At 33.7% G+C, this 13152-nt stretch overlaps 1 protein-coding gene across 1 annotated transcript in view; it reads right to left on the reverse strand.

Annotated features, from left to right (window-relative positions):
• Positions 1-13152, reverse strand: part of LOC143190751 (uncharacterized) — a 41968-nt gene that overhangs the window by 1626 nt on the left and 27190 nt on the right. Inside the window, exons 3-4 of the mRNA XM_076395303.1 lie at positions 341-548; positions 46-279 (exon numbers count right to left, since the gene is read on the reverse strand). Of these exons, the coding sequence (XP_076251418.1) occupies positions 46-279; positions 341-548 (442 nt within the window). The remainder of the gene's footprint in view (positions 1-45; positions 280-340; positions 549-13152) is intronic.

Below are 13152 nucleotides of genomic sequence, written 5' to 3' on the forward strand. Positions count from 1 at the left end.
AGTAATCATTAGAGGCTTTATTAAATAGTATATTGATGAGAATACCTTTAGCTATTGCAGTAGCTCTAAGGTACAGTCTATCGACGCTTTTCTCGCCACATGCACTAAAGGCACTTCGGTATTGGTCCCTATCTGAGTAAATTTCCTCTTCATTACCGCATTCTGACTGACAGCTGAGTTTCTCCGTATCGGTCATATTACCTGAAGGTTTCGGAAAAACATCGGTCGATTTTTCCCAACATGGCGACGATTTGTCATCGTCTGGCGGCGGTATAATCCCTAAAATTAACGAACCAGTTTTAAAAGACTACTCTTTAAAATAATGTGAAATGATTGTTACCTAAGGGCAGACAAGCGGAATATGTCACGTAACCCTCCTCGGCGTGCGGGGTCTGAACATACAACCAATTCTGGTTTTTGAATACAGCGTTTACAACCATTCCCAGAGGCAGGGAGATTTCTGACTGATACCCACCGATCCTTGTCTGGTACAGGATCGTGGGGAAAGCTAACACCACCGGTATATTTGCTGGTTTATGTAGAGTTGCCTGAATGAATTTTGATATGAGACTACTAAAGTAAATATTATTGATATAATGAAAATGTTAATTTTTTTTATAACATCTTTATTAGATACGCTTAGTACAATCTTAATTTACAATTAATTTATTACTACTTTTCCTATGTACTTGGATTAATTAACAAGCAAGATGAGTGCGAGAAAATACATCAGTATGTATTCCTCAATTATAAAATTATAATTATTTATTAATTATTAACTTATAGCTATAGTTTACACTAATAGTACACACTAAATATTCACACAAGTTCGTATGGTTTTGTTCGTTTCAATCTCTTGACATCCTCTGCGCTGTCCAGCAGTTGTATTGCTTCCACGTTAGTATGATTTAGTAATCTTCTTTCGTGTTTCAAGGTGAAATCCTGCACAACTTCGCAAATCCATTTGATTTCCAGGTCATCGCGGAGTTCTTCATTGGTTACATAGCGATAGGCATTGGTATCGAAGAACCTTGTTTTAACAGCGCTGTATGACTAACTGATTTGAATTTTTAGTGCAACCCCATATTTACACTTCATAGGTCCAAAATGGCTTTATAATTGTATTATAGATCAACCTCTTTGATTTTAGATCAAGTTGAGCGTATCTTCCAACTAACCAGTATAGTTGTTTTATTTTGGTTCTAATGTGTTTTGCTTTTTGTCTAATGTGAATCCAATTTAATCTACCGTCAAGATGGATTCCAAGGTATTTTGCCGATTCTGCTTGAGGAATCCATTGAGTGATATAATTATGTTTTTATTATTTCGCCTTAATGCAAAATTAACATGGACAGATTTGGAGCTATTAAGTTGAATTTTCCAATCTTTCGTCCATTTGTAGATTTTGTAGACTGCCACTTGCACTTTTTCTATTGCCCTAGGCAGAGATATATCTTTTGCCATAATAACTGTGTCGTCAGCAAAGGTTCCAAGAAGTGTTTCTTTTGTTGTTGGAATGTCAGCAGTGTAGAGCAGATACAGGAGAGGTCCTAAGATACTACTTTGTGGAACTTCCGCCGATATATTTTTAAATGTCGAGAACGCCATTTCGTGCGCCATTCAACTCCAGCAATTGACAATAGTTACGCGGTAAGAATTTGCTCATCTTACAGATTAATCCCAAATGCCAAACCCAATCAAAAGCTTGTGAGACATCCAGGAATATTGCAGGGCAGTATTTCTTTTGTTCAAACGCTCTTTCAATAGCCGCAGTTACTCTGTGCACTTGATCGATTGTTGAATGGTGATTTTGAAAACCAAACTGGAAATCTGGTATTGTTACCAAATGTTTAACACGTTTAAATATCAGTTTCTCAAATAACTTTTTGAGCATAATTATTTGTGAACTTTAAAGCATTCCGGGACATGTTTCAGCCTTAAACAGGCATTAAATATATATGTCAACATGATGATTGTTTTTCGTGGCAGTTCTTTCAATAATCCAGGTGAAATGTCATCTATACCAGGTTCCTTTTTAAGATTGAGGTTATCAATTTCAGTGGCAACTTCCAGTGGAGAAATTAGATTTAGATCTACATTGGGTTGATAAACAGGAGATGTATCCATGGTAGATTTTATATCATTAGGTCGAAAAATGTTAGCTAAGTATTGTGAAACAATTCAGCTTTTTCATTGTCGCGTCGAACCCATTCATTTCGATCATTTTTAATTGGCGGTACTCGAATAATTGGTCTTTTAAATCTTCGAGTTGCTTTCCATAGCGAATAATCTTTGTCTGTTTGTGGGCTTAATTCACTTAAATACTTTTGAAAGCAATTCTGTTTATATTCTTTGATCTTTTGATTCGTCTGATTACTAATTCTATTAAACGTAGTTTTGTCAGCAGCATTTCTGGTTCTGTCCCATACTCTTCTAGCTTTTCGCCTTTCTTTTATTATTTCTCTAATTTCGAGGAGGTAAAGTACTTCATATTCTGATTTCTCTCTTGCTATTGGGGTAGCATCTTTTGCAGCTGGCCGAATTTGTTCAGTTATATGTTTGGTTTGTTGCTCAAGATCATCTACAATTTTAAGTCTTACTTTTAAACTGATTTGTTTCTGCAGTATTAATCTGAATTTGTCCCAGTCAGTATATTTGTTGGTAAGATTAGGCTTTTTTGCTTTTCTTAGGGTTGTCGCGCCCAACGTTAACAATACTGGAGTGTGATCAGATGTTAGACCACACAAGCTTTCTGTACTAATTTGATTTAATGAGATGCCTATTGTAATATAGACATCCAGGAGGTCTGGGACTTTATTGCTGTCTGTGGGCCAGTAAGTGGGTTCGCGCCCTGAATGATAATTACAATTTGTAAGGTTAATGGCTTTGAGTAATTCGTTTCCTTTTCCAGGTGTTATTATTCGTGAACTCCAAGCTGTATGTTTAACATTAAAGTCTCCACCAACCGTGGGCCTAATTTTGAAAAGATACCTTTATATTGTTGTTGTGTCATTTTATGTCTTGGTGGACAATATATAGCGCCAATATTTATTTCAGCCCCGTTTTTTTCGATACTAATTATCGTAGCTTGTATTTATTCATTTTTAATCTCTTCTTGTTCGAAATGTTGTATATTTTGTTTAATTATTAAAGCTGTTCCGCCTCGAGCCCGTTCACTAGGGTGTAGTGTCCAGTAAGCATCATAACCCCGTATTTTAATGTAGTTTATTTTAGAAAAATGTGTTTCCGATATGAGAGCTATATCTATGTTATTTGTTTTTAAGAATAATTCTAGTTCCCGGACTCTTCGATTTAGTCCTTTTGCGTTAAGTTATAATTCTTAAAAACGAATTACTCATTTTGGTTTCTCTTTAGCTTGTTTTGGGTAGTTTTCCCCAATCCGAATTTTTCCAATTTTTCCACCCTGTCTGCTAACTGACTGAATTTCTGAGTCATTTCAGTCTGGAATTCTTTGAGCAATTTCATCATGTCGACGATAGTTGGCTCGTTGGCCGTAGCTTTCTGCGGTTTCGTATCAATTTGTTTATCATTTGATATTTTGGCGTTTATATTTTTGACCGATGGTCTTACGGTTTCATGGGTTTTTTATTTTTAACGGTAGATGTTGTTTCAGAGTTTTTAGCTTTGTCAATTTGTCTTAAGTGTTGTTCTGCTGTAATTTTCTTTGGCTGGAGTTCTTTTTTTTTTGATATACTGCACATCCTTTATAATTGGCAGGGTGACCTTTTTTATTGCACAACACGCATGTCGCTACACTATTGCGTTGTTTTCTGCACTGAGTTGTGTGATGTTTACCGGCACATTTCACACATCTTGGTTCCCTACTGCAAAAATTTTTAGTGTGTCCAAGATTTTGACAGTTTGTGCGTTGTGGTATATTATTATTTTTCTTCGGAGGTTCCACTTTTATCCTACAGTCTAGTAAATAATTTATGTCGTATATATTTTTAATATTTTCGTTTAGTGTCATGTCTACGTAGAACAACGGAAAAGTTTTAATTTGTTTTTCGCCATTTACATTAGTTGTCTTTTTCGCTATAGGAGTGACGGTCACTAGTTCGTGCCCGCAAGCCCATAATTCCGATTTAATATCGCCCCGATTTGTTGTGGACGGTAATCTCTATACTACTACTCTATACCACTTATCACTTTTTAACTGATAAGTGTGGTATTCGAGTTTATTGAATGAATTGTTTTTCTTCATCTCAATGAGATGCTTTTGTACATTCCTGTAGTCCGTTTCATTGCTAAGGGTTACGTTAATATCATCGTTAGACAAAGCTTTAAACTGCATTCGGTCAGAGGCTACTCCCTTTATTTGTAATCTAAATAAATTAAAATTGCCAACATTACTTACCTTGATCGGAGGGGGCAGAGGGATTTTGTCTTCTTGCTTCTTTTTTTTTAAATATTTATAGCACTTTTTGCGATTGGCGAAGGCGTCATCTCAGACTTCTTCCTCTTTTTATCCTTCTTGTTTGTTACTTCGGTCCAGTCAGACTGTTCCCCTACCTCTAATGCTAGTTCGTCTTCATCAGTGTAGTAGTCTTCTGCATAATTAGTATGCCTTTTTGGTGTATCTTGCGTGTGACCTTGCAGTTGCAAACGGATAGCAGCCATATCCTTAGATAATTGCAACAGTTGTTGGTTCAATTATTCGTTCTTAATTCTTTGTTTTCTTTTAATAATATATTTCAAATCCATTTTGTTTTTCATCATGTTGTACTGTTATAATTAAATGTTTTTTTCACTAACTTTCACTTTTTCCCCTTTTTGGAAAACGTAGAACGTCCTTTGTTTGAGAGCACGTATTTCCTTCACTTTGGATTGGCCGTACCTGGGAGTTCTTTGAAACCGTTAACCGAAGTTGACTGTAAAAAATACATAGATGTATTTTTATTTGATGTTTACGGAGACTCGTTTTCAGGAATGAAAAAACACGTCTTGACTCTATGAAGGTCGGGACCGAACTGAAAATATTAATAATACAATTTTAATAACACGGAAATAATAGATCATCATTTTTATTTAAACAGGGATGGTATAGTTGTGTATAGTGATATCCGAAGCAGCAATACACGGAGAAGAAAATTCAAAATCACAATAACGGATTTATTTTGATTGCATATTTTGTTGATGTTAGTATTGGTTATGTAAAAATATAATTAGATATTAATTTATAATGGAAAATATTTTCAATTATTGGACGTTTTATGAAATATCATATAGAGATGTATATAAGTAGAATATGATTCAGATCAAAATCAGGATCCCGATTATAAAAGTGATAATAATAGCATAAAGAAATAAGCCACTAATTTGATTATAAACTATTGCGTTATACTTATATTGGAAGTTGTAATAGTAGATTTATTAGTAAACTATGAGCTAAAGAATAATATCAGTGTTAAACGGCGTATTAATATAATGTTGTACAAAAAAGTATTGCTTGGCATCTCTATCAGGTGGGAATAAGAACGGCGACTCTTGTTTCAATCGGCCGAACGTCCATTGCAGACTAGATGATCGGACGTGGAGAGGATGGAAGGCGCGTACAATTATGAATCGAAACGCGGCAATTACTGTTCCGGCGGCCGATTTGGGCGATGCGTCGTTTTTTACCTGTTCGCCGGGCCGCTGTAATTTAGATTAATAAATATCGATAAGTCGTGGGTGGGATACGAGACAGATGGGCACTATCATTAGCGCAGATCACGCCCGCCGATTTAATGCCAATTTGTAAGCCGACGGGCTGGCTATTCGGGTTCGTCGAAAATTGCCCAGTCGACTGTCATTGAAACGTCACGGACAACGTTTCGGGCCCATACATCTCAGCCAATGTAATTGCTACGTTTTAGAATTGCCGGTTGCTTCTGCATGATCGTAAATTATGACAAGAAAAGTTCTAACTGCAATCCGGAAGTAAAACATATTGCAAAATAGCGACCTCTAAAATATATTTTTTTTAAAATCATCTTAAAATTGTAAAGTCTCCTTTTACCAACTATAGGTTTATCTAGACGAGACCTACAGTTTAATGTGGGTTCCGAACCACGGTTCTCAGCTTAAGCCTACCGACAGGCGAGTAACCAACTTTAGGAAATCATCCCAAAAGACATCCGGTCTTACCCAGCATGTTTACTGGCGTGACTGGGGTCATTTTCCTTATCACACACATACATTTACGCTCATGCCCCAGGAGGATTCAAACCCGCGGCTACCGCAACAGTAAGGGCTATCGCCTTTACTACTGCGCCACCAAGCCGGCTTAAGATGATTTTGTTGTATATGGTTCATCAGACTATCAAGATTATTTGATGGGAAATTTTGTTGCAATTTGCAATAGTTTGATCAATTTTTTACTTCATTCAAAAGTATTTATTGAGAAAAATTGGTAGAATCAACCAAAATATTTTTTATAACTTTTCCCTATCGCTCGGACAATAGGCGATATCGTATCGAAAAAACGATGTTGTTTTGTTCGCGATAAAATCATCGAAACATTTTCCTAAATCTTCAACAATCGAAATCCTGTAAGTCATGCTGCATCGATTTGAACAAGTGGTAATCGGAAGTAGGGATGTCGAAAAATACTGATATTTAGATATAAATTTTTTGGCGGTATTTATTGTCCGACATATCGATATTTTTTTGGACTGATATTTTTCGATTTTTTTTTATCAAAGTATCGATAGTTGTAAATGATAGTATCGAACCTTTAGTTGCTAAATCAAATATTGATATTAAAGACCTAAGGTTGTTGAAGCAGAGTATCGAACTTTTGGTTTGGGATTTACCCCCTCCCCTTAATCAAGTGAATTTTGCATCTATATATCCATATTTTTAAAAAAATATCGAATCGGAAGGCGCTATGTCTGGAGAGTACGCAGGGTGTGGCAGAATTTACCATTCGAGCTGTAAAATTCTTGCTACGCCCGGTCAAGGATTTTCATGCAAGAGGATGAATTTTTCTCTGTTAATCGCTATTGCTCATAATTTTTGCAATAATACGTCGGTAGTGATGTCGGTAAATATCTGCGGTAAAAGTATCATTTGAATTTCCCATCACGTAATACTTGGTGATCCTATCATATTCACATCAAGAGTTGTGTTATGTTCATTAATATTCCGCTTTGGTGTCGATGTGAATAACTCTCATTGACTAACGCGTGACTTTTTATCTTTTCCAATTTCCATCTCTCTAGAAACACACCTATATTACTGTTATTCCGAAAAAATGAGACAAATCAGCAGCCTCCAACTAGTTTTCTGAGCTCACTATAAAAAATTGTTGAGAAAGTAATTCTTTACGCTATTATACGCTCAAGTAATATTTCTATTCTCTCTTCTTCGAAAACGAAAAACATCATTCAAGACGAGCAATTTGGATTTTTGACCTGGCTCAAATTTTGGAAACAGAAAATTAGTTCATGAAACCCAAATGATAATTTTTCACTGTAAATGTTCCCTTATTGATATCAATTTACTTAACGAAAAACATCCCATGCTGTGACTACATATCTCGACTGGACCATCTAACCTGGACAGATCAAATACAACAAACCACTTCGAACGTTACGGTGTATCAAGAGCATTGTTTCCTCTCTTATGTAAATCAAGTAAACTACCAATTTCAATTAAAATCCTTATATATCAGGCTATGGTAAGTTCCGTTTTTGTATATGTTTCGAAAGTATGGTTTCGATTCCTTAAACCTAGCAAAACTGCAAGTGTTCCACAATAAGATGTTGAAGAGGATTCCGAATGTTCCATGGTATGTCAGAAACTATAAAATATATCGAGAAATTTTACGAATCACTTATGATTCGGGACGGGACGGAATTAATACACCACTTATGGCCTTGGAACAAAAGAGAAACTTTATTTTGATCCCTGGTAATTTATACCCACTCGATACAAGTCACAGCGCCCTCTACTAACTTTTCTTCCTCCTTTCTATACTGACTCTTGTATCGAGACAATTCATATATTTGACACTTCCCTTCAATTTAAATGTACTATATAACTTAACCTAATTAAGATTGTAAACAAAGATTACAAAAGTACATTTAAATTGCCAGAACAAAACTATTACATTGTACATACAAATTTGTTCGAACTTATAACTATTCTATTTCTACATCGCGAGAATTTTAACTTTAATTAATAATTTAATCAAAAGAATCTACACAATTATGTGATAAACAAAGGTAACAGTCAGTTTTCTACTTAAAAACAATTCTCTTTTTGAACAATCATAGAAATAGTCGCCAAAACACTGTCCACTTTAATATCGATTTTATAGTTTGTTCTTGGGATGCCAAACATACACATGTATTTCTCTTCGAATTAATTTTTATCAAATGGTATGAATCCATTAAAACTTCCTAGTTGGTTACCATACCAGTCTTCATAACTTGCTCCTTCAAGTTCCCTTCTGCCTTACATTAGTCCATGGTCTTCTGGTATTACTGAAGTATCATAATTAATTGGTCACCACTGCAGTCTGCTTAACTTGTTCCTTCAGGTCCACTTCTACCTTACATTAGCCCATGGTCTTCTGGTATTACTGAGGTATCATAACTAGTTGATCCCACTATCTCCATTTTCTGCTTCTAATATTGTACTCAATTTTGTTTTCTCCAGTTTTCTACCTTTATTATCTTCACCTATTAGTTTCAACTCAATTTCACTTTTTTTTCTTTTCTTTTAACATTCCTCACAGTTCCCTTTGTTTTATTCTTATTTTCATCTAGACCAGATTCATCAGAATGAAATCCTAATATTTTGTTATTTCCATTACTATCAGAATCATTATCACTCCATTTTCCAATTCGAAATCAGAATCTTTTTAATATAACCCAGAACTGTCTAAGTGCATTAGACTTTATCAAATCTTAAATATTTTTGCTTAGGGCTTTCTTCTTCATCTTCGGATAAAGCTAAATAATCAGGTTCTTGATCCATTACTTTTTTTAACTTTCTCTTATCATTGACTTGTTTTAATGAAAACATACCATAACATACCATGGTCGTCTAATTTCCTTTCTTCTAGAATTGGTTTCCTTCAATTTAGACAAGATAGGTTCATTTTCATCAGGTTCATCATCACTGTCTGTTATCTGCTCTTGAAATTTTTTTTTTCATCACTCACATTCTTGTTTTCTTCTTCCTGTTGCAAAACTGTCTGCATCGGTTTACTCACAGATTCTTCTTTGGAATTTTCTATGCTCGCCTTATATTGGTCTCTCTATATATTTTCTAAACGATATATCTTTAATTATTTCTTTACTATTATCCATATTGAAGTTGACTTCCATTGGTTTGCCAAATTGATCTTTTAAATTATAACTAAATTATTTTCCACTTTTGCTGGTGTTAATATTAATTTCAATTTGTGTAATAATCTTCTATGTAGAATTCCTCAAGCAGTCAGTAAATTATGTGTTTTTGATGAATCTTAATCTCTTCTATTGCTGCTTTTTTGATTTTTTTTTCACTTTGGATCCAGTTGTATTGAACTGATATTTATATCAATTTTAATGCTTTCTAACTAAACTCTTCTTTATTAGGTTCAATAGCTTTTCATTCTACCTGTAATTCTGTTGGACCCCTTATTTCTAGTTTTCAACACTTATCTGGTCTTTGCAACTAATACATGGTTGATTTTCTAATCTCTTCTCCATTACTAATTGCTTCATTGATTACAATGTTTCTTTATCCTACCGATAATTATGTTGGACCCCATGTTACTCATTTACTAGTGTTTCCCTGGTCATTGTAAATTATACACGTGGTTGATTTTCTAAACTGTTGATTACTTCATTACTAATTACTACATTGATTAGAATGTTTCCTTCTATCCTACTGATAATTCTGTTGGATCCCATGTTACTAGTTTACTAGTGCTTCATTGATCCTTGAATATTATACACGTGATTGATTCTAAACTCCTAATTACTCCATTACTATTTACTACATTGATTACAATGTTTTCTTCCTTCTTACTGATAACTCAAGATCACATTTTTCTAGTTTTCTGGTGTTCCTTCTGATGGTCATTGATCTTTGAGTGCTTTAGTGCTCCGAAATTAATTTCCGTCTGTTGCATACAGCCATCTTGTTACTTCCACTTTCCTTCGTGTATATATAATTATATATATACTATACCGAACTAAAAACTTTATCTAATCTTTATTCCCCTGCACTCTCCGTCGTAACTTTACTACTTCTCATTTACACCGAGAATTCTGGGCCCATAACCTTTTACGAATCACTTATGATTCGGGACGGGACGGAATTAATACACCACTTATGGCCTTGGAACAAAAGAGAAACTTTATTTTGATCCCTGGTAATTTATACCAACTCGATACAAGTCACAGCGTCCTCTACTAACTTTTCTTCCTCCTTTCTATACGAGCTCTTGTATCGAGACAAGTCATATATTTAACAAGAAACAGGGGTGCCATTCACAAAATTCACTAAATTCACAAACTCAATCACAGAAAGGTTCATAAAAGGACACTTCCTGTATTAATAATACGTGAATTCGCGCCATTTCGACCCTAAATCCTCGTGTACAGAAATTAAAAAACACTCTTTACTCATTATTTGGGTTTCCTACCACAGTGCTAATTCTAAATGGTAAATTGCACACTGCAAGACCATATAACAAGACTAAAAAAATATTTTTTGAACTTGAACCTGTCTTATAACCATTCATAATAATTTACAGAAAACTGAAGCGTGTCAAGCATGCTGAAATTGTTCGTGTCAGTGAATTCGTGAGTGTGGTAGCCATTTTCCCCTTTTTGGGTCTTCTCCATCGTGTATAGATCTCTGGAGATTCTCTGATTCATCATCTTCCAAGGTAGCTGAAAGTTATTTGAGAAACATTTTCATCCAATAACTCTTCAAATGAAACAAGAAAAGTAATGAATGTAATTAAATGTAATTCTGAGAGTTCCATAGTAGCGTCGGTATACCCTGCATAAAACAATAATACTAAATAGAAACATGATCTTTTATGTAGAGAAATGCTAAAACCATCGAATTTAACTTTCTATAGTTCCTCCAATAAAACAACCAATGCACGTCATCAACAACGTAACACCGTTACAACACCAATAAAAACGAAAAATCCCTTTTAAACTCGGGGCATTTTTCTTTCTCATATTACTCATATTAATAGATTAACATAATATAATAGGGTCCAAAGTTTGGCAAAGAATCTTCGAAATCCTAGAGTATAATAACTGCGTATTGATGAAGATCTAGACATTTTCTTTTAGTGCTAAAGGTTGATATTTTACAATAGGCGTATTAACATTGTCATATTGCAAAGTTACATTACTCGGTCGTATTACGTTATTGCATATATTTAGTTAAGCGATATATATATATATATATATATATATATATATATATATATATATATATATATATATATATATATATATATATATATAGATACCTTCGAAAAAACAGCCAATGCACGTCATCAAAATTTATAATGCAACGTTGCCGTGCCAAATTTAAATTTTCTTTTATTTTGACCCTGACAACAAAATATAAATGTAAAAGTATAAAATATAATTTATTTTATTATTGTAGTACATCTAATGCATATAAGGATTTTACATTGAGGAAACTACAATTAATTAAAATAGCCACAATAGTTTGTCGGTTAAAGTTAGATTTGGTTCCATGTTGGCACGCATTATACTTCATTCTATCTCTTTTTAACTAAAGTGACGCTAATCTTTTGGATCCATAATATAATTTATTAATCCATTGGGGCTTACTGTTGCGTTGCCCGTTAAAAGGTGGATTTGGCCATATAAGTTAGGGATACCAAAAATATCGATATATCGATATTTAAAAAAAAAAAATTTTTTGCCCCATATTTTTCGATATTTTTTCAAAAATATAATATAAATAATAAAATATATGAAAATATAATGTATAAACCCTTAAAATTAACTGATATATATTCGGTTTTCTGATATATTTTTAAAATATCGAAACCGATATATCAATATTTTTCTCATACGGCCTTAATATATCCTTAATATAAGTATGTGAGGAATATATGACGAACTTATCACCCAACAAACATTTTCAAATCACTTAATATGCGTTTTTGGAAGTGTTCTTCGACTGTTGAAACCTTGTTAGAAAGATAGACATAAAAACATAAAATTAATGAAATAATTACGGTCGAAAGAAAGTGTGTACCAAATACTTGAATTCATAGTTAAAATAATAAATACATTATTTTACAGCGAAACATTAACACATTACAGTAAGCTAATTACCGTTTAAAATATTTATTAATAGGATATAATAACATAAATGCCATCGAATTGATTGGATTTATCTATTGACTGCTCATTAAAATTCCAGCTCTATATTGATGGCGACACCTTTTTTATTAACAGTAATAATGGCGCATGAAAACGTTAACTAAAAGATGTTGCTGTATATTTACCTACCAAATTATACGTTGTAGCGTGGGAAACACCGAGCTCTAGCAACCCGTATATTCCCCTTAATAATTGTGACGACTTTGAAAGATGCACGTTCACACAGCGAATGAGGTTTTCTACTTTTGTGGTTATTGTGTTACGGGGCAATAAATATATATGATTGCTTTGTTTAATTGTTACAGTTGTCATTGAGACAAAAGATTTTTAAACGATACTGAAAGTCGACAGGGCCAAAATTTCATTTGTTCACACCGTACATGCGCACTTCCGAAATTTTTAAAAATCCGTCTGACGGTGAACAATTGACAGAACACCACCTGATTGGAATAGCGGTATTTACGATTTAGGTTACTGGCTGATATTTTTGATTAATAATAGAAAATTAACATATATGGAGAACTATGAATCTAATTTGATAATTTTTCTTTGTGAATTATGTTTATAGGGATAATAATAATATTTGGTAAGTTTTGATGGAATGGAATTTATAAATAACTTAACGAGGTACATATAATTTTACGGTAATGTACTGTATATTTGTTTTTTAGGTATTACTTAAGGGATGAGGGGGCCAAAAATACAGATGTAAATACCAACATGGCAATAGAGTCTCTCAATAATTTGTTGACGATAAATCATT

The sequence above is a fragment of the Rhynchophorus ferrugineus genome, unplaced genomic scaffold (assembly GCF_030347505.1).
Source record: "Rhynchophorus ferrugineus isolate W39M unplaced genomic scaffold, kcgeb_rfMv2 rfM2, whole genome shotgun sequence".
In the NCBI taxonomy this organism is placed as follows: domain Eukaryota; kingdom Metazoa; phylum Arthropoda; class Insecta; order Coleoptera; family Curculionidae; genus Rhynchophorus; species Rhynchophorus ferrugineus.